Below are 22,979 nucleotides of genomic sequence, written 5' to 3'. Positions count from 1 at the left end.
GAGAACAGCGCCCAATTACTCCCGTCTGCCTGGTCTCCAGCCGCGCTCCGAGCTGACAGAGCCTGCGACCAGTTCAATGTAACCCCGAGCTTAGAGCTCACTCCTCGGCTCTGTCTCTGTAGCCGGTTTCCCCGTTCTAATACCTGTAAGCTCTGTGACACTCAGACACCCCCGATCCTTCTGTGACCCTGCGGGACCTGAGGCCACGCTGACCCCGCACGGGCTTCATCCTGGTTAAGCCTCTGGAGCGATGTCCCTCAGCGGAACAGACTTTTAAAAGTCCTGATTTTGTGCTCCGTTGCTCCCCCGCTTGCCGGGAGCCGGCCCCTCCCCTCGCGGTCTATCTTCCCGTCGCTTTGGATTCACTTCTCCGCCAGTCCTACCTTTCAGAAAGTGGTTGATTTTCTGTTTCCAGAGTTGCTGTTCTTCTTCTCTTCGATCTCCCGTTGGATTTGTAGGTGTTTGCAATCTTTAGATAAGCTATCTAGCTGATCTCCCGCTACCTGAAGTGGTCTCAGCCTGCTACTTCTCCGCCATCTTGACTCCTCCTCCCCTTAGCTTTATTTTTAGAGTGAGTAAAATCCAGCTCGCAGTTGCTATTAAAAGAGGAAAGCAGAATTTATACCAAGGTTTTATGACTCTTGAAGGCCCTACGTGGTTTTTTCAGTTGGACAGCATTTTAGCAGGCACTTTCCAGTAGTCAACACTGTCTCAACCTTTTCAGATCTAGGCTATTGTACATAAATAAGACATTTACAGAATACCAGTTATACAGGACACTATGTTCGGCAAAGCTAAATGTAAATAATGGGCTATATTCTATGTTCTTAAGTAGCTCAGCTATTTTCCACCTAGATAACCTCAGGTGCTTGCCCAAAGTCAAATGTATTATCCTCTACAAACTTTAAAAATCATTATAGTTAATGACATTAACCTCTGAGCCTTCTTGATACCTCCCACCCTCTTACTCTGCACATCTAACTAATGACAAGTTTCTGTTGAATCTAGCTCTGAATGTGCGTGAACCTTTTAACCTCATTTCTTATCTCTGCAGTCTTGGCTTAGTCCGAGACCTTATACTTGCCTAGGCCTAGTAGGTCCTTGCTGTGCCAGCAGATGTTCTGGGGCAAAAGTAGAATGAGATGTGGGTCACAAAGTTACCTGCCATACTTTCTACCCAGAATTGTCCCCTTCTTGTCTTTCCTAATTTGTCCTTTACTTTTAGGCCTTGTTACACACCTGATTTTCCAGTTATTTCCCGATCTTTTTTCTTTTGCTCATACAGTTCTGTGATTCCTATCCCTGCCTTCTAAAATGCTGTTTATCCTTTAAGACTTATCTCATCATCTTCTGTTAAAGATGACCCAACTAAAAAGTATCTTGCACCTTCCTCTGAGCTGTGATGGTCACTTGCCTAGGTTTTATTGAAGCCATTAGCAGGTATTACAATAAATTATATCACTACCTCTAAACATAGTAGCTGCTTTATAGTTAGCATTTAATAAATGCCTATTGATTTAATAGATGAAAATACTTGAATACATTAAATGTAGAGATTAAATTCATTAATTCAAATTTTATTTTCCAATTGATTGTATAGAACTTCCCTTAAATTGAAAAGAAGCTAGAAAAATATTCATACTCATAGTAAATATAAATATATATGTATATATATATATATATGAAACTTCACTCTTAATAATAATCCTTAAATCTCAGGTCTCATTTATTAGAAGATAGATAGAAGATAAAAGATAGATCTCATTTATTTAATATAGGTGATATATGATAATTATCAAAATTATATTGTTTGAAGTAATTTATATTCCAATAACAAAATATCAGATACAGAAATTTTATAATTCTATGAGTACATATTTTAATATTATCCAACTTATTACTTGAAAAAATTCTGTGCCTCTTTTTTGTTTAGTACATTTAACAATTTTGCCACACTTCATTTTCCTCTTTTGAAATGCCAAATATCCCTATAATTAATTATCTCAGAGTTTTCCTTTTCGTTATAATATGTTAAAAGTATGTTCTTCATATGTCAGAGTAGCCTCAGTCTCCTACTCTTTAACAGCTTTTGGCCTTGAGATTACCAAAAGGGTTGGTTGCTGTTATTGGATTGAATGTTTGTGTCCTCCCGAAATTTGTATATTGAGATCCCAACACCCAGTGTTGTGGTATTTGTAGGTGGGGCCTTTGGTAGGTGATTAGGTCATGAAGGTAGAGCCGTGGTGGATGGAAATAGTGATCTCATAAAAGAGACCCCAGAAAGAGCTTTGGAATATCAAGTAGACTGCTACTGGGTTTTCTTGAAAATGGAAACATTTACCAGAATTTTTGTCAGAAGGCCACAGGGACACTCTGGAGAGAATTTAGTCAGTATTAAACATTCTCATTTTAATTGTGAACATTCAACCTTTTTAGGAAAATAAAATCTTAAAATAGGCAAAAGTGAAAGAATGCATAATCAACTGTCATTTGCAATTGGTCAATACTAATTTCATGTAGAAGCATTACTAACACTTTTTATTTGGTGATTTTGTTTACAAAGGAAAGAAATTTTCACCCATTTGGGCTGATCCTGCCTGGAAAATGAAGTGAGGAATTTGACAACTTCTCAACTTGACATAACTTCTAGAGTCCATGACAAAATAGTCTGCTATTCTATTTCTAAAAGGCTGCAGCCTAGCACAGGGAGGAACTGTGGAGACTCGGGCTAACTGCTTTGGTTAAAATCCTGGTGCCACTACTTACCAGTTCCCCTTGCACAAGTTACTCAGGCATCCTATACGTCAGTTTTCTCATCTGGAAAAAAATGGCAGAAATAAGAGTACCTACCTCTCTCAGTTGTTTTGGGGATTTAATTCATTAATGTTTGTACAGCACTTAGAACAGAGCTAAGTGTGTAAGAAGTGCTGTGTAAGCATATGCACTCATTGTGCTTGTGAAACTTGGACTTTATTCTTGGAAGCTTTTGTTTCCTAATGAGTTTGGGTTACATCAGGCTTTTCACATAAATGGAGACATAAGATAAAATGTATGTTTTCTTTGTAGAAATACCCCAACCAGTACATTTCATTTGCAGTTTGATGCTCAGGTATGCCCTGACGCCTTAGAGTTGGTTAAGATAATGGTGATGTCTAAACAGAGCCACAGTAGGTGGTGTGGAAGAGGAGCTTACCACAGCCACAGAGCTTTCACCAGGTGTGAAGCCTCAACCTCCCCATCATACCTTCTGATCCAGTCTCCCCAAACCAAGTACTCTAGCATCACAACTTCTATTTTATCCTCTGTGTCTTGGCCTCTTGACATAATCTTAGCAAATGGAATCCTTCCTTTTTGTCTGAGTGAGCCTTCTGAAGTAGAAAGCATTGAAATAAATGGGTTATGACATGTATGGTATTGAAATAAACGTTTATTTTAACACTTCATAAGTCATGAGCCATTTATTTTAACACTTTGCACTTGAAGTGTTTAAATAATTGGTTTTATACAGGGATGTGTCATCTACTCTGTTTAATGTAAAAGTGAATATGTAAATATATCCATCTATCTAATCTAGATTTTAAACCCTTTGACTGCCAAAACAGCCTGGTTGCCATTATTTCTGGAGTAACCCGAAATTAAATTTTCTGCTCTTTCCTTTTCAGTTGATAGGTAATTTGGTAAAACATAAGGTGAGTGGACATCACTCCATTAATAGAGAAATGGTTAAATACATCTTTTTCTCCCCAAAACCTGAAGAAATGTCAGCAAAGACTAGAGCTGACAGTGAAATAAATGCTTTCATAACTAGAACAACTTTCACTAGAAAGTAGCAGGATCTTTACTTTTTAGGACTCATAATAGCTTGTTTACAAGGCTGTTTTTGAGCACTCTTACAAATCTATAACTTAGTACAGTGCCTGGAACTGTATTCGTATGAACAGAAATACATACTAACTTTTTGAAGCAAGGTAGTGTGAAAAGCAGCACTCATTGAGTGGACACATCTAAAGTCTTCCAGTTCCTAATACAAAGGCAAGATATTTTGCCATTTTTGACATTGAAAGTAATAGCTTTGGGGATTTTTATGAGATTTAAATGAAATAAGTAAAAACCTTAATAGATTTCTGTGCACATGTTAGGCAGTTCAATAAAATATAGCTATTATATTTGCTATTATTTCTTAATAAGAAATGACAATTAATAAAAAATAACTATAGGGGTGCCTGGGTGGCTCAGTGGGTTAAGCCACTGCCTTCCTCTCAGGTCATGATCTCAGGGTCCTGGGATGGAGCCCGAGTCGGGCTCTCTGCTCAGCAGGGAGCCTGCTTCCCTCTCTCTCTGCCTGCCTCTCTGCCTACTTGTGATCTCCATCTGTCAAATAAATAAATAAAATCTTTAAAAAAAATAAAAAAATAAAAATAAATGCTATGTTGAAAAAACTATTAATATTCACAAGTTTTTTACTGTGTTTATATAATATTTTTAATATAATGTTTTTAAATAATATAGACAAATGGATATTCTCATAAAAACAGGAAGAATCCAAATGTGGTATAAAGAGTAATTTTTTTAAATAAACCTTTTGTTTTGGAATGATTTTAGATTTATAAAAAAGTCAAAAGAATAGTACATAGAGTTTCCACATACCCCTCACCCAATTTCTCCTATTTTTAATTATGAGAAGTATTTTAAGAAGTTACAGAGTAGTATGATGTGGTAGGAAGTATCTATGCCAAAACCTTTAGTTTGAAGGCTAATAAAGACTGACAGGAAGTGGAGGGAACTAATGAGAGGGAAGAAGCCAGAGGAAGGCACATTGACTAAAGGGCAGAGTTGAGAAAAGCATTAGTTCACAGGAAGACTTGTCATTTCCTGTATATAAAGCAGCTCCCTCCTGGGTGTTGTATGTAAGTGATGAATCACCAAATTCTACTCCTGAAACTTACATTGTATTGTATATTAACTAACTGGAATTTAAATAAAACCTTGAAACTGGAAATAAATAAATAAATAAAGCGGATCTCTGACAAACCTAAATCTGTTGAAAGAGTTAATTGAGACATGAGAGGGCAAATGTTAGCTTTTGCTTTCAGGTACTAGCAAATCTTTTAAGGAATAATTAAAATCTGGGTAGTAAGAATGCTCTAGAAAGAATACAAATACTGGCATTCATTTTCCATTTTCCATTTGACATTTTCCAATGTCTATAAATGCTATTGATCTCAAATTCCAAATTATTTCACTTCTGAACACGCCTTGTAGAATTATTACAATGCTGTTTGTGTGGACTTGTAATTATTGATTGCAACATTATACTCTCCATAAATGTGCCATTGTGAATAATTAAACTTGTTAGCATTTTGTTTGCCTACAGTCTTTAGAGTGCTAGCCCTTTTTGGCAATCACAAATATGTTTCTCTAGTTCAGTTTGTGCTAGATATGGGACATATTTCATTTTTCCTGAAACTTTTTAATACCTTGCCATTTTTAAATTTCAAATTTCAAGAGCTGCGCTATAACAATTCCGCGTCTAGCACATAAGAACTCTGGGAGTCTTATGATTTGTATTCTGGAGTTTGTAAATAAATGATCTTCTAGAATGTAAACAGGAGACCTTTTTTTAAAGCCACTTACTGCTTGTGAGCAGGCCATTTCTCACACCTTCATTCTTATTGCCTAGGGTAAAACAAATATTAGTGTTAGAAAAAAGATATACATTGTGACTGCTCGCCCGATTTACACCCGTTGCAGATATACTTGAAAAGATTTGAAAGACTGGTATAGTCTAATATGATTTCTGTCAGCTTCTACACAATTACAAAGAGTCTCCGAGCTCTGTTGAGAAAACAGTATATAGCAGTTCTGGCAAAGGTTACTAAAAAAATCTATCCCCTTGAGGCATGGAAACCATGTTCTAGTCATGCCTCTGTAACTGAATTTAGCACATCTGCGAAGCCCAGTGCTCAATTCTGAATGGCCCAATGCTATTTGGAATCATTATGCACAATTTAAGCATTTGGATGATGAAACACTTATGGCAACAATATAAATTGAATGAGCGTCTATGAATGAGGAAAAACATATGCATCACATTTCTGCTTAGATATGTGCATTACATACTGACTGTATATCCTTTTTCCACCAAGTCGGTCCTGATAATAGGCTGTCTCCTTTTCATGCATGCAGAAGTTAGCTAAATGCCATTTGGCAAGGAGTTGAATCATCCGGGGTTGCACTCTTGCCAATTCAGCCTAAATATCCATGCCAATCGACAAAGTAACGACCTCGATTTGACAAGAGCTTGAAATTTCATCAGAAAAGATAAAAGATTGGAAAAGTAGCAAATAGAGAGAGGATATTTCATTGCAAACCCATCACAGACGACGTAAAATATAAGCCAAATACTTTTTAAGGATTCAGTTGGGAAGATAAGTTTATGATTACAAGGTTTTAATAGGAATAACACCCTCGAGTGCTTGCTTTCTTGTTTTGGAGAGGTAAAGATATACTCAAATAGCAATTTGGGCATAAAGTGCAGAAACAGAAACTCCCATTATGTGTTAACAATATTTGTGATCAGTCGATGACATTTTTTTTTTCTTTTTTTTTTTTAAAGATTTTATTTATTTATTTGACAGAGATCACAAGTAGGCTGAGAGGCAGGCAGAGAGAGAGAGGAGGAAGCAGGCTCCCCACTGAGCAGAGAGCCCGATGCGGGACCCGATCCCAGGACTCTGAGATCATGACCTGAGCCAAAGGCAGCGGCTTAACCCACTGAGCCACTCAGGCGCCCCAGTCGATGACATTTTTGAAATGCTCTGGGGTCTTACTTAGTACAACAGTCAGCAAAGGGCCAAACTGCCTTTGTGGCTTCCTGGAGCTTTGCTTTTCTACAGAGTGGTGCTTAGCATGCCTGCCTAATTCAGGAGTTGTGATTGAGATCTGTAGTCTAGCTGCGATACCTGTCTTTATATTTGCATCATTTTTTTTTTTATTACTCCATGTGTCCTATTCTTAACAAATAGTGATTTATCCTTGACTCTGTGTGTGTGTGTGTGTGTGCGCGCGCGCGTGTGTGTGTGTACATCCTTGCATGTGATACATGTGGCTTCTTTTAAAGCATTGCTCTCAAGAAAATTTCATGGAAATTACAAACATTGGAAAGGCCAACACCACCATAAATGACTTCTATGAGGTATTGCAGATGATGATCTTTAGTCCTATTTCCCTTTAAAATACAAGATTCACTTTCTCACAGGTTTAGCTTATATCTGTAAATGGGAAAGTGCTCTCATATTTTATAATCTGAACCTTTGAATGATCTGATCATTCAGAGATTTCTTAGAAGTGGATCCAAATAGGAAATGCTCACTTTTGTCATGGACTTTTTTTTTGCTACTTCTTACATGTATTTACATATTTTTAAATTTCTCGAAAGAAGTATATTTTTACATATAATACAATGCGTAGGTATTAAGTGTTTGTCTAAAATAGCTCTGAAAATTGTATACATCTGTAGTAACTACCATCTGAAACAAGATCTTGAATACGTGGGCATACACATACCCGTGCATTTGGCTTCATTTGTTCAACATAGTTGTTTTGTTTTGTTTTGTTTTGTTTTGTTTTTATCCATCTGTATTGTTGTAGGTACCAGTTAGTGAGTCTTTTATATTGCTGGTAGTTTTCATTAAATTAACTGACCAAAAGCTGTATTTCCACTCTCTATTGATGAACCTCTGGATGGTTTCTAGTTTGAGGCTACTATAAAGTAAGGGTGCTGTGAACATTCTTGTGCATACAATTTTTTAGCCTTGTTTTCGTTCCTCCTGAATGAAAATCTAGGAATGAATTTGCTGAATCATAGGCTAGATATATGCTGAATTTTTAAAGAAATTTTCCAACAATTATCCACAGTGTTTTTATAATTTATGCTCTTATCGACAATGTATGAAAGTTCCACTTTTCCCACATCCTTGTCAGTGTTTGGTTTTATCAGTCTTCTTGATTTCTTTTAAAGATTATATTTATTTATTTGAGAGAGAGAGAAGGAGAGAGAGAGAAGGAGAGAGAGAGCACAAGTGTGTGTGGGAGTGGGGCAGAGGAAGAAACAGACTCCCCACTGAGCAGGTTTTCCTACCTGGGCTCATCCCAAGACGGTCCCAAAAACCAATCCCTGGGATCATGACCTGAGCCAAAGGCAGATGCTCAACTTACAGAGCCTCCAAGTGCTCCAGTTTTCTTGATTTTTCTAATGGCTGTGAGATGGTGTGCCTTTTCATGTACTCATTGCCCCTTTGTATGTTGCCTTTTTTGAAATTTCTGCTCAAGTTTTGCCCATTTGAATTGAGTTATTCATCTTGTAATTATTGTTTTATAGGAGTTCTTTATACATTTTAGATATGAGTTCTTTCTCAAATAAATGTGTATAAATATAGTATTTTCCTAGACTTTGGCTTCTTTATTGATTTTTGATAAAGTCCAGTTTATCAATTTTTTAAAAAATTTTAGTTAGTGCTTTTAATGTCCTTTCCAAGAAATCATTGCCTAACTCAAGTTTACAAAGATAGTGTCCTATTTTTTATTTCCTTAGGAACTTTATAGTTTTGGGTTTCACATTTAGATTTTCAATCCAGCTTGAATCTTAAAAAGAAAATTTTTTGTATGAAGTGACGTGGCAGTCAAGATTTTTTTTCTTCTTACAAATATCTATCCTAGCACCATTTGTTAAAATGACTTTTCTTTCCCCCACTCAACTGACTTGGTAACTTGGTTAAAAATCAATTGACCTTTATATATGTGTGGACTATTTCTGAACTTCATCCTGTTCTATATTCTTAAACTATTGTCTCGATACTGTAGATTTATAGCAAGTCCTGATGTGTAAAAGTGTCCTTGAATTCTGTTTTCTTTTTCATGATTGTTTTGGTTTATTCTAGGTTGTTTGTATTTCCATATAAATTTTACAGTCAGCTTAGTTTCCTCATATAAAGCTTACTGGAAATGTGATTTGGGTTTTGTTGACTCTGTAGATCAATTTGGAGAAATTTTACATCTTAACAACATTGGACCTTCCAGCCTATGAATGTATCTCTTCTTTTTCTTAAACATCTTTGATTTTTCTCAGAAATATTTTATAGTTTTTGGTGTAGAGATGTTGCATATCTTTCACAGCTTCATTCTTATTTGTTACTTTTTTGTGCCATTGTAAAGTTAAATTTTAATTTTCTGACTACTCATGCTAGTGTATAGACAAAGATAAGAGCACATAGTACATAGGTAGTATATAAAGTATACAGAGAAAGATAATGGTCAACTAACAAGCATGATGTTAGCTCTACACTTTTGATTAGATACCCTTTGTCAGAGATTGATCTCTTTTATTCCTGTTTGCTGAGAGTATTCATCATGGATAGATTTTGAATTTTCTTAAGTGCACTTTCTGCAGTCTTTTGAAATGCTAACATGTTTCTTCACTTTTTTTTTCTTTTATTTAATGTTAATATGGCAAATTACATTAATTGATTTCCAAATGTTAAGCCATCCTCCCATTCCTGGGATAAACTCCGTTTGATCACAATGCTTTGCTCCTTTTTTATATTGCTATACTCATTTTTTTAATATTTTATTAAAGATATTTGGTTCTATGTTAGTGAAGGATATTGGCCAATAATGTTATTTTCTTTTAGTATATTTGTCAGGTTTTGGTATCAGGATCATGCTAGCCTCGTAAAATGAGTTGGGATTTGTTCCTCCTATCTTCTGCAAGTTTATATAAGACTGGTATTATTTCTTCCTTGAATTTGGTAGAATATACCAGTGAAGCCATCTAGGCCTGCAGTTTGTTTGATAAAAATGCTTTTTTTTATTATGAATTCAATTTCTGTAAGAGTTACGGGGCTATTTTTTATTTTGATTTTCTGGGTTTTGTTGTCAGTGTGGTTAGTTGTGTTTTGCTTGGAATTTGTCCATTTCATTTCAGTTATTGAATTTATTACATAAAGTTGTTCTTGTTGTTCTCATTATATTTTTATTGTTTTTAGAATCTGTATTAAGCACTTGGTATGTTCTTGTCACTGTGTTACCTGCTTTATACAGATGACTTGATTTTACCTGGTTTTATTTAGGTCCATTAAAAGTGCTTTCTTACTCCATAGTTACCCACATAGAGACTGGTTTCTAACCACTCATTTGCCTGAGGAGTGTCCTGATTTACCATTCAAAGCCCCAAAATATCAAGGGTCCCAGGGGCCACACTGATATGCACATCTTGAGAAGGAATGAGCAGCTGTATGACATGCTACAAGAGGTTTCCAGACTGAGGCATGTCCTCATGATGTAGGGGCCCATGAGAGCTCCTTTAGGGAATACTTTGGGAGATCTTATCTGAAGTAATGTAGTGTTAAAATCTTTTCCCTTTCCTTATTGCTTGATCATGCAGTCTATTTTATACATGCTACAGATTCCTACAATATCTGTGATGTTTATTAAAAGTATAAATGCATCGATGATAATGCAAATTACATGACTGGCAGCACTTGTTGAGTGTAAAATGGAGTAGAACTTGTATTCTTTTTCATTACATGAGTTCTCTACACCGTGAAAAGGAAATCTTACTATTTTAGTTCTAACCCTTGTCTCCTCTGACAGATAAAAACCCTATTACTTTTTTAATCAAACTAGAAAGGTCCTTATAATCTATAGAAAGGCTATAGCCAGGGACATGTACATAGAGTTTATATTCTTCTTAGTTTTCCCTAATAAATTTTTTTATTAACAATAAAATAAATCTAGACTTAGTTCATACTATAATATCTTTTGTTCAAGACACTGTTGAAATTCAAACCCCTCTTTTTTTTTCCTTACGCCATATCAGTATTTTAAAAAGCCTTTTTAAAAGCAAGTATTGTGGTTATAGCTAGGGGGTGAGGGAAGGGCTGTTCCCTCCGTTCACCAGGCAACCCCTCTCCCTATCTAAATGCTTTGTATACCATTTCCCAAACTGCAAGGCCACTTTAGTTTTGCTATTAATGTGTTTCATGAACCTGATTTGTTCAGGAGTATATCTTCAACTTTGCTCACCTTGTCCCCAACTCCTGCCAGGTTTGAAATAGCCTAGTTCTCAACCCCAGACCCTCCCAGACCATCTTTCAGGAGCCCAGTTGAAGTCCTGCGTCTGCCATAAAGCCTTCCTGGACCTCTTTAGTTAGTCTTTGGCTCATCCTGTCCTATGACTCTTCTGCCCCCCACAATCAGGACGAGGATATCGACCATGTTTTTATCTCCTCTGCTCAGCCTCATACGCTCACTGAGAGGAGGCACCTCTCTTGCTGCTTTTTTGCAACTGGTTATGATAAATAATTTTGACTGAAAGTGATTTCTCATTTTTTGTCCTATTGAAATTTAGGAAGAAATTTTATTGTTGAGTAATTAAGGGAGCAATTACTAACCAGTAGAGCAAATATGAATGGGCAGAGCCCCTCCTTTGCAAAGTGCCCAGGCAGTTCATAGAAAGCATTGGTTCTCAGGGTTCAGATAGGGTCCAGCTGGAGATGTCTTTGTCCACATTACTACCTTTGAAGAGAACAAAACCTTATTGCCTGCTGTATAGCCTGGGTTTCAGCAGACTCTGAGGAATGCAGCCTGATCACAGGGCACAGAGATTTACACATGTAATTCATTGTCAAGTGAAAAGAGAATGTATTCCCGAGAATGAAAGCAAAGGTTTTACAGTAAGGCAAGTGCTACCATGGACACCCTGGCCAGGGAACCACCCACAGAGTGAAAAGAGTACAGAATTTCAGAGAGAAAAGAATTCATGGATTTCCAAAGAAAGAAATAATATGATCTTAGTGGATGCAGAAACTTTTTTTTTTTTTTTTAAATGTCTTTGGAAAAATGCCCACTTCGGAATGATTCTAGATTCTCCATGGGTAAAATGTAGTTCTGGTCATCAGCGTTATCATCGTTGTCATTATAATCTTTCTTTTCCTCTTCCTCCCCCTCAGATAACCATTTTGAATAGACATAGACTGGGGAGATTTTTATCTGGTATGATAACATTTGCCCTGCACATCCCATAGGCAGAATTCCATGAGAAATGTTTATTCACCATGTTCACCAAATCTATCATGGTTCTGAATTTCTTGGCTAAGGAAATATGTGTATTTCTAAAAATAGTCCATATATTTGTATTTGTAGGTAAACTCATTATATTTATATGCTAAAAGCATAGCCAGAAGTACTTATTTGGGAAGGACTGAGGCATATGGTAATTTGGAAATAAAGAAAAGCCCTCAAATTCAAATGTAGCATTGAATTTTACGGTCCTATTACATCCTGATTGTTTTATTGTTGTAATACATTATTTTACCACACGCCCCTGCCTCATACAATTTAGCCTCTTTGAGCCTGAATTTCCTCATCTGTACAATGGGGATAATGCCTCTGTGACTTACTGTGAGGATATACATAATGTATGAATAATGTAGCAACTAGTACTCATTAGACTCTCAGATTATTTCGTTTTAGCCATAAAATGATATCACCTTTGGCTTTGAATTCTAATTCCGTTTTATCATATGAAAGGCAACAGCTTAAAAATTATGAAAGCCTCAAAGAGTTTTGTCACTGGCAACTCAGAAACATTGTCTGCCCCCTCTTAGTGGAATAGAGAGCTGAATTGCAAGGAAGAACTCTGGCCCATTTTAAATGTTAAATACCAGCTGAGATCTAAAAAACCATTTGCAGTTTTTCATGATATGTCAGCTTTGAAAATTTGCACCATTTTGTAAGCAAAAACATACTTAAACATTTTAAAATGAAAGTAAGAAAAATTCCCTGCTTGTTTTCTCCTGTATGGAGGTTACTGAACAAATAATATGATGAGTGTATTTTACTCATAGATTCATATGATTTTAATTTACACGCACCCATTACATGAATCAATTTACAGAACTCTCCATTCTTATTTCCAAAAAGAGTGCATATGTTGCAGCATCTATTGTGAAAACTAAACCAAGTTGGAAATACCAATAATGTACTCATTTCATTAACGTTTTTTCTTTTGGCTGTGTGTCTCTTCTTTGTGTAAACATGTCTGCACACTGGATTTTTTTCTAAATCTGAATGTCCTCACTGGCCATATTGAAGAATGTGCTTACTGTACTGTTTCATTAAACTGCTGTGTTATCAGGTAATTGTTTAAACATAATGCCATAGGACTATCAAAAGGAAAGGTGAACTAATGGCATTTGCAAATGTCAGGGATTATCTTAACACTTTTATTATAGTTTATAAAAAAGTAGGTTCAGGGCATTTCATGGCAATTATTTCTACAGAAATTGGTTATTTAAATAAATTGCTAATTATCTGAAGATGACAGTATTGAAAATGCTACTAATGAGTTGTTTAATAAGTGTAGCTTGTGGTGGCCACCTACAGGTTGAAAATAGAAAGAACATATAGACTAATTATGCCTAGCTATCACGTATGAATGCCATATATTTTTCCCTCTAGTAACAGATTTAAAGACATTTATCTCTTCATGCCATTCTTTTAGTCAGTTTCTGAATTCTTCATAGGTTATGGTTTTAGTCTAAATCAATTTCACTTTGCTTTCATAATTAGCTTTGTGCTGTAATTCATGCATATAATATAATCATCCAAACTGAGATACTTTTAAACTGAAAGAAGATGCTACTTATAATTACATCAGGTAATTACAAATAAATACAGGTATAATAAACTGGGACTTTTCCGGGCAAACTAGGTCATATGGTCGCTCTAGTTATAACAATGAGTTACTACCCAAGAAAGCTTGACTCTAATTCCTAGCCAACATTTAATATAATGCTAATATTCTTAGTTTTCTCATACTTGGACAATATATCTTTATGAGCTACAAAATCAGTAACTACTCTTTCTGTAACTTAATTCAGATCCAAACATTTAAAATAAGGAAGAAGGGATGCCTGCGTGGCTCAGTTGGTTAAGCATCTGCCTGTGGCTCAGATCATGATCCCAGGATCCTGGGATTGAGCCCCACCGGGGGGGCTCCCTGCTCAGTGGGAAGCCTGCTTCTCCCTCTCCCACTCCCCCTGCTTGTGTTTCCTCTCTCACTGTGTCTCTCTCTGTCAAATAAATAGATAAAATTAAAAAAAAAAACATTAATGTGTGCTTAACCATTAGTTCTAGTTATCTTTTAAGAAAAGCATAGATGAAACCTTTTCTCTATGGTTACCTTCAATATTTAAAGACAACTATTGGGATTCCTTTCAGCCATTTCATGCACTATGGTGTGTGTGTGTTTGTGTGTGTATGTGTAGGCAGGGAGAGATCATTATGTTCTGGATATATTCTGAATTTGTTAATATTTTGCTTAAATGTTGGATAAAGGACTAAATGTACTCTCTTGAATATGCAAAGTATAGAATCATTGCACATCCTCTCTATAAAAGTTGCACAACAGAAAATCTAATAGTGCCTATTTCTCTATTGTAACTTTTTGGAGCATTGTAAAAACTAGTCACTTTTTATTGCAGAAGTAAATTATAAACGCTTTTTATCTAAAGGAATCAAATATGGAAGTTTAGATATCAAACCTGAGACTTCTTCAGCACCATCCCCAGAGATAACTGTTAATAGTTTAAAACTCAACATTCTATGCATTTACATGCCACATACTAAATGTAATCATACTTTTTTTAACCAAAAATGGGACCACATCATATATATTATTTTGCTACTTGTTATTAACATTTCAGCATTTTGTACTAGAGATACTTCCATGTTAGTTTTCCTTTTTTCTATTTATTTGTTTTTTTTTTTTTTAAAGATTTAATTTATGAGAGAGAATGGGAGAAGATAGGCATAGGGAGAGAATCAAGTAGACTTCCCTCTCAGTGTAGAGACTGATGCGTGTGTGAGGGAGTGCTTTGATCCCACCATCCCATGAGATCATGACCTGAACTGAAACCAAGAGTTGGACACTAAACCGACTGAGCAATCCAGGTGCCCTATCCATGTTAGTTTTAAAAATGTTCTAGGATATTGGGTGCCTGGGTGGCTCAGTTGGTTAAGCATCTGCCTTCTGCTCCGGTCATGATCCCAGGGTCCTGGGATCGAGAGCAGGTTCCTCTGCTTCTCCCTCTCCCTTGGCCCCTCCCCCTTGCTTGTGCTTTGAAAGAAATAAAATCTTTTATAATAATTTCTAGGATATTGTATGTAGATGAACTATATTTAATAGCATAAACTGTTGGTGATCATTTATGTTGTTTTCACTATTTTGCTATGAAAAGAAATACTTCAAGGAAGATCTTTGTACATGTAACTTTGTGTCTATGTACTAATGGAATGGATTCCTCAAACTGGAGTTTCTGGATCAAAAGACATATACATTTAGATATTGCCATTGCCATATAAATCTAATAAAGATTCGTTTACACAAATACATGCATTTATAATCATAGACTCAAAGTATTTTTTTACAAATGAAATGACATATGAATTACAAGCAAATCTCCAAATTTGAGATCTAAGAGGTTAATTAATACCCCTTAAGTATTAAGTGTTTATCCCCACATGTTTGTAGCTGAATGTTTATTTTTCTGCTTTGTTTTCTCTAGCTTTGACAGTAATATTAGCCTATGTATACTAGAAACCAGGCAGTATGCCAAATGTTTTTGGTGAATTCTATCATTTAATTCTCCTGTTTGCTCTGATATTGTTATTAATGACCCTGTTTCACAGATAGGGAAAACGGATGCTTTAGGAAGTTAAGGAGTTTGCTCAAAGTCATACTTATTTCAAGTAAGCGAGCTGAGACTTACACCTCATTGGTTGGACGTTAGGACCTATGCTCTTAGCACTAGGCCATCGGCCATACTGATACTGATTTTCTTGGGCAAAGACAATATGAAGATGATCCTCTTCATAAATGCTGCACTGTCATTTCTCAGTAACAGCTGAAGAGTATAGCCTTTCATGTCATAGAGACTTGGTGTTTGATTTCAGTCTATCCCTTTTAAACTGTGTGACATCAAACAGTTTATTTATTCAGTTTGAGCTTCCCTTTCTTCATATACGAAATAGAGATGACAGCATCTACCTTCACAGCATCGTGAGGGTTACATTGCACAATCTGTATGAGTCCTCAACCTCAGGTCTGGTGCGTGGAAGTTACCCGCTGAACGGGTGCTCCTAATCCTCCCACTACCAGCAGCTGATACTTTCAGAAAGGAAAACGGCCCCCTCTTTGATGAATTATCTTAATTCTTTCGCTTTAAGATAAAATGCTTGGCACATGCTAGGTACCAAGTGACTGAATGTGAATTGACTATGAACGTACTGAATATGTTATGAAGAAAATAAATATAGCCACAAAGATATAAAGACTTAGGAAAAATTCTTGAAATAGTCAACTAAAATTAAAACACTTTCCTAAGATAAATTTCATTTTTTCCAATAAAAGTAAAATAAAAACAACATAAAACAATTGATTTTCTTTCCCCCATTTCTCCTCTTTAAATTTCATATCTCTACATATAACCCTGGATCCTTTTAGTACTTCAATTTCTGGTTGAATTATGCTAATTTTCTCAGAGGGCTTTAATCCATGTGTAAAGCTGTATTTTTAACTAGCTATGTTTCACATATTTATCAGTATATTAGGTTCATTAACATATTAAGCTTGTTTTAGTAAAGCATAAATTTTTTGGTGCTTGACTTAGGTGTATTTTAGTATTTTATAAAATCAGTTTCTCAACTCCTAAATCCTTGAAATTCTTGATTTGTTAATATTTTCTTTCTTCTCGATGATGTTAAAATTATTAACAATTAGGTAGGCAAAGTTCAATTTCTAATGAATTTATTATCTACTTAATTCCTTATATTTTAATTAATGTAAGCAAATTAAAACTACATTTTCTTTTTGTATACACAGTGAGCACGAGTGAGTATTATAACCCACTTTCTCTCTTATTGCCAGCTAGGGCTATTATCAGGGAGTTTATTGTGGACTTAGCTCTAACAATTAATTGTGCAATAGTCGCTGTCCTAGGAGTCAAATGATTAGGGAAAAAACAAACAGAATTAAACTCAATTATTCAAAATTCCAGTTATCCAAAATTAGCATATGTTCCACACTGTCTTGCCCATTAAAAATTCCTTTCTCTTCAAGGATTTAGTCATGCAGAGTAAAGCTCTACCTCCTTTTCACCAATAAACTTGAGTTCTGAAGCTGTCATTAAAATCCTGTATATTGGTTTAGTGCTTGGACCTTTGGATTCTCAAAAAAAAGAATTTTTTTTAAATATATTGATTTTTGCCTCTGAGATTTTTGCCTTTGGAGTCAGTGAAAGTAATCTTATCAACAACGTTATGACACTGCTGAATGAGAGCTGTTAGGAGAGGGGGAAAGGACGATGGATGTGTGGTCCTCGTAAGGTTTCAGGGGATATCGAGTTCTACCATCAGAGGCATCATGCTTTTTTTTCTCTATTTAAAAAAAATGGTTTAATAGCATTACTAAATACACAGCAGAAACACAACAGGCACTGTCAAAGTAAACTGAATAAATGCTCCTCCTGAAATCAATTGTCCTTATGGATAGTACAGATCAGAATAGCAAACACCTGTATAGTTTTTATCCTGTGCTAGCCCTTTATATATATTAAATCATTTAATCTTCAAAAAAAAAAAAAAAACCCTGTGAAGTTGTGATTGTAATTTTATTCTTTTAATGTTGAAAAAAATGGAGGTACATGAAATTAAGAAATTTTCACAAAGTCACACAGCTTGCTGGTAGTGGAGCTAGAATTTTAACCTAAGCTGTTGGCCCTGTTGTGTCTCTGATGCTGTCCAATTGCTTTCTTTCTAAAATTCATATTAATAGTATTTATAAAATGTATATGTTTAAATGACTATGAATTTTTCCTAATGGAACATCTATACAGAATAAATAATTGGATTCATATTATTTGCCTTAAAACCACCTTCTGAAATCATAGGATTTAGTATTTTGGGTATCTGCATTGGTAACAAGGTGGTTGGGACACAAATTGATTAAATGGGATCATTCTTGAAAGATTTTCAGCTTTAGTACAATTTTTTTTTAAAGGTACAGGTGCTTAATAGACATTTCTCAGATAGACAGATGGACAGATGAATGGACAAATGAGGCCTGCATAAGGAAACTGATTAAGTCATAATACCTTAATATTTACATATCAGTACATAACACTATTGTTAATGGTAGCATTTAAAAATTGTTGCAGTGATATTGGCAAGTGATGCTATCATCTTCTTAGGAAAAAAACCTCATCCAAATCAGATTGATTAACTTTTAATTAAAAAATCTCTGACTTACAAAATTTTTTCTTCTAGAATAGGAATCAATCCAAAAATGTTCTGTGAAGTTTCTCAGAGAAGATCTATGACTTCAGCATATTGATTGGCATTTTAAGTTGTGACCCTAAGGAAGGCCTAGACTGATTAGATGTCAAAAGTTACAGTTCAGTCTAGTCTACCAGCTTTTCTAGTAGGCTGCTTTCGAACCAATCAGACTCTTGGTAGCATTGTTGGGACTGCAGTTCGTTTTTTGTTTGTTTGTTTGGTTGGTTGGTTGGTTGTTCAAAACTTCAGCTTGTTTTGAAATTTGGGAATTCAGAATGGCTTGACCTTGATTGGAGCATTCCACACAGCTGGAACAGAATGGCTTGATATAACTGAATTTCCCATTAGGCAACAGGCTCATCTGGCCATTCCATGTGGATGAGGGCTTAATTTAAATTGCATGTTGCCTGTGAGTTCACTTAAGCTTATAGGATTTCAATTTCTTGATTTTAAACCTTGTCATTTCTTATAGATGGAGTCCATATTCAATGCCTTAAGCCTCTCAAACTGGCTTCTTCCTCCCTGGTCTTTGGTCTAAAATCGTTAATTACTATAGCAGTGACAAAATCGTAAAAAGTCCTTATCTGATAGCTGCTGTGATCCTGGAAATATTTATGTGTTTTAATTGACATGTGTACAACTCTGTATAGTATAGATATATGTGTTTTACTTATACTGAAACTTTTATTTTTATCTTGAACCTATTATTTCTTCATCCCTGTAATTTTAAAACTAAAAAGAAATTTCTATTTAACAATTTAGAAAGATCCTTTTATATACTTTCAAAAGATTTCCTTCCAGAAACCTTTCATGGTAGATAAAAGTCATTTCTAAAACCTATTACCCGTAAAAATGCTCTCTGAGAACAGGTAGATTATAATTACATTAAACCAGTTGAGTCACAAAGAAAACTAATCAAATGGAATTTATAATGGAAATAAAAACTGAATTTACTATAACCCAGTAACAGAAGGACACATTTCTTCATTTTGGATCACATTTCCTGAGAGAACATAATTACTCTTAATTTTTAAGAAGATACCTTTATTAGTTTGAAAGGTTTTCATGTTCATTAGGTAGATTAGAAAGTTTTAGGAAAGAAAGAAAAATATGAAATAGAAAATGTCTTATTGACCTAATTGAACATCTTCAAATGCCACTGAGGATTTGCTGGTGTTTTTTAACACCTGTGTAATAATGTTGCCCTTTAAATGTAACTGGTTAAATTTTCAAAGCTGTGTTCTGGGATTTTGCCATTTGATGTCCATTAATATCAATTGGAATATGTGGCCAAATCCCTGTGTACCACTTTGAAATTTTTTTCCTTAGTATTAATGATAGTCTTCTAACAGTGCAGTTAGAAATAAATTATTTATCTGCTTAGCTCAAATTTCCTTAACTCTCTAGGGTCAACTAAATAAGAAAAAAAAAAAAAAAAAAAAAGGAATCCCAGTGTTTACCACTTCAAAGTAACATGTATATAAAGAAGCCATCAGCTTAGTATGTATTGAACATATCTATTATATTATGCAAATAGATATGTGTCAATCTAAAAGATTTATTTAAATTACAGATGTCCTTTAAAATGCTTTTCTTTAACTTTTATTCTTACTCAGATTTCTTTTTAGTACAGCTAAAGATTTGTACATTTAAATGTGTATGTGGGTGTTGGTGTGGGTGTACATTCTTGTTATGCATTCTTCTGTCTTTTACCTTCTCTACCTTATCAGACAGATGAAGAAGTCACAGATAAACACTTTGAAGTAGAAATAGGATCTTGATGTTCAGTTTCTAATTCACCCTAACTTACTGCCTTGTATTTCAGTGTCCATTATGGAATTCTGAAGTGTCAGCCTTTAACATTCTTGACTAAGAAACATTAATATCTAGAGGAAGATTTTAAGATGTGGGAGCAATAGGAACAGATATTTCCACAAACATTTTTGGTGTTAAATGCAAAAGCAAGAGTTACACATAAATTTAATATCATCGGAAATGGATATGAACAAGAAAAAAGAAATCCACTAATTTTAAGGAAAATTCTTTGTGCTTCCTCAGGGTGAGTCCTCCCATAAATACACATTGATAATGCTGGTCTTGAAGATGCTTGTGGTGGTAGAGGTAATGATTAAAGTACTCACCACATGAGGCTGATTTTACCAGTTGCTTATTTGTGTTTTTGAGGCAATGTCAAGTTCTTGCACAAATAGAACTATTTTTAGTTCAGAAAATACCTTTAAAGAACAATGACTAATGAATCTGCACCAGAAATACCAAATTATATTCCAGTGTGATGAAAGCATTAATTTACTTTGGATATGTTAACCCTTGAGAGTTGAAAGCATCTTTAATACAATATAATCATTTTAAAAATGACCCCCAAATGTTCTGTCCATCTACGAAGTTTTCATTATGATTAGGGAATAATATATTTGTAATGCCTGGTTGAGTGAAGTATAAAAATTAAGCACATACTCTTTAATTACTGAATTCGAGTAAATTGTCCTTACCTTGGTGGAAACCTAATGTATGAAAAATTCGATTAGGCTCACTATATTTCATCAAATTGCAAGTAATGCATGTAAAAAGCAATATGGAATCTGTAAGTTCATCAGCACCTTGCTTGTTTTCACAGTATCTCTATTCACACCAGCTGCTTTATACTTAGTGGAAACATAACAGAGCTGTATGTCTATTTATGCACTGTATGTGATTGTTTTTCTTTTTCAAAATCTGCTGTTCCTTGTTCTTTTTAAAACAGATGCTTGAGCGTTCCATATAATCTTTTACACATTACTGTATATCAAATTGTATTATGTATGTATTTTATGCAGGAGTTCTGAAGTTGCTATATCCACTTGCGTAACACGTTTGCTTGCAATAATAGCATCAAAATTCTTTAAATACACATCCATTTACAAATTAACATACTTTAAAACATGGCAATGTATATGTATCTCACACACACACACACACACACACACATATCTTAAGTAACAATAAAGAAAATTGACTTTTGTCTAGTATAGCACACCATTGCATATAATGATTATAAGGCAGTATGTTTAAATGGTCAATATGCTAACCATTGATTATTCTCATTTTCTGTAGGCACAGCAATCAGACCTATTGCTTTGAGAGCTGTGACCTCTATTGCTCGTGCTTTGCCTGGATTTCCCATTTTGGCCACTGGTGGAATTGACTCAGCTGAAAGTGGTCTTCAATTTCTCCACAGCGGAGCCTCGGTCCTCCAGGTAGTACCTGTATTTTCCCCTTCAAAAAGCTCCATCTAATACATCTAGTGTAAATTATGTGACAACAAATATATTCTTGTAGGGTCTCCTGAGAAAGAGACAGTGTGGGATTAAAATGGCAGCTCTCATTAAGTTCCTATTATGAGTCAAGAACATACTTGAAGTTTATTTTCTGTCCTAGTTAGGGCTTACAAGCCTTCTATCTTGTAAAAATATATTTGCTTACCTCCCTGTTTCCAAAAGAAATGAAATTAGATAACAAAATGCATACTGTAGAACTGGGAAGAAAAACAAATACATGAAGACATCTGGGTAAAAGTAAAATTTTGTTTGAAAAATAAAATGAAGTCGTGGGTAAGGCCAATACACAAAACCTATGCCATAATGTACTGGAGGGATTACCAAATTTGACTCTGAACTTCCTAGCAGTCAAAGCAAGGAAATTATTGGTTTCATAGCTTTTGAAATATAAATATAAATTGATTATTCAACTTCTTGTGATACAGAGCTGAGAGATATTCTTCCATTACTGTCATAAAGGGATACTTTGAGATATAGTACATTATACTCTTAATAGCATTCCTACCGATAATCTTTACTTATTACTTATATACTTGCTTGTTATTATGTTACTCAGCAAAGGCCCAATACATTGCCTTGGCACATTATAGCATAAACATTTCTCTGAGGCCAGATATGCAGATTTTGATGGCCTGACTTGACCCAGGGATAAACTTTTTCATATGATGACTAGACTGTTACCTCCAAATGGAATATTTCAATGAAAATTATAATAACTGAAATTTAAAACTCAGTTAATGGGCTCAACAACAGAATGGAGAAAACAGAAGAAAGAATCAGTGAAGTAGAAGACAGAGCAATAGGAATTAACCAATCTGAACAACACAGAGGAAAAAGACTGAAAAAATGAGCAGAGCTTCAGAGAACTGTGAAACTATAACAAAAGCTCAAACATTCAGAGGAGAGGTCACAGAAGGAGAAGATGACAAAGAAATAATGTTTGAAAACTTCCCAACTTTTTTGCAAAAGAGCAAAATCCTATAGATTTAAGAAGTTGAATGAACCTCAAATATGATATATCTAAAGAAATCCATACTGGGGCACCCAGTTGACTTAGTAGGTTAAGCTTCTGTCTTCAGCTCAGGTCATGATACTAGGGGCTTGAGATTGAGCCCCACATGGGGCTCCCCGCTCAGTGGGGAGACTGCTTCTCCCTTTCCTTCTGCCTGCCACTCACCCTGCTTGTGCTCTCTTTCTCTTACTTACTTTCTCTCCACCAAATAAATAAATAAAGTCTTAAAAAAAAAAATA

The 22,979-nt window shown here is 35.1% G+C and overlaps 1 protein-coding gene across 1 annotated transcript in view; it reads left to right on the top strand.

The window, feature by feature from the left end:
* Positions 1–22,979, top strand: part of LOC111142998 (dihydropyrimidine dehydrogenase) — an 828,681-nt gene that overhangs the window by 652,806 nt on the left and 152,896 nt on the right. Inside the window, exon 19 of the mRNA XM_022496386.1 lies at positions 21,505–21,647. Coding sequence (XP_022352094.1) covers positions 21,505–21,647 — 143 coding nt within the window. The remainder of the gene's footprint in view (positions 1–21,504; positions 21,648–22,979) is intronic.

Source organism: Enhydra lutris, unplaced genomic scaffold, assembly GCF_002288905.1.
Source record: "Enhydra lutris kenyoni isolate GAN:26980312 unplaced genomic scaffold, ASM228890v2 scaffoldscaffold9, whole genome shotgun sequence".
Classification (NCBI taxonomy): domain Eukaryota; kingdom Metazoa; phylum Chordata; class Mammalia; order Carnivora; family Mustelidae; genus Enhydra; species Enhydra lutris.
Note: the sequence above shows the minus strand (reverse complement) of the source record. Positions and strands in the feature narration are given on the sequence as shown.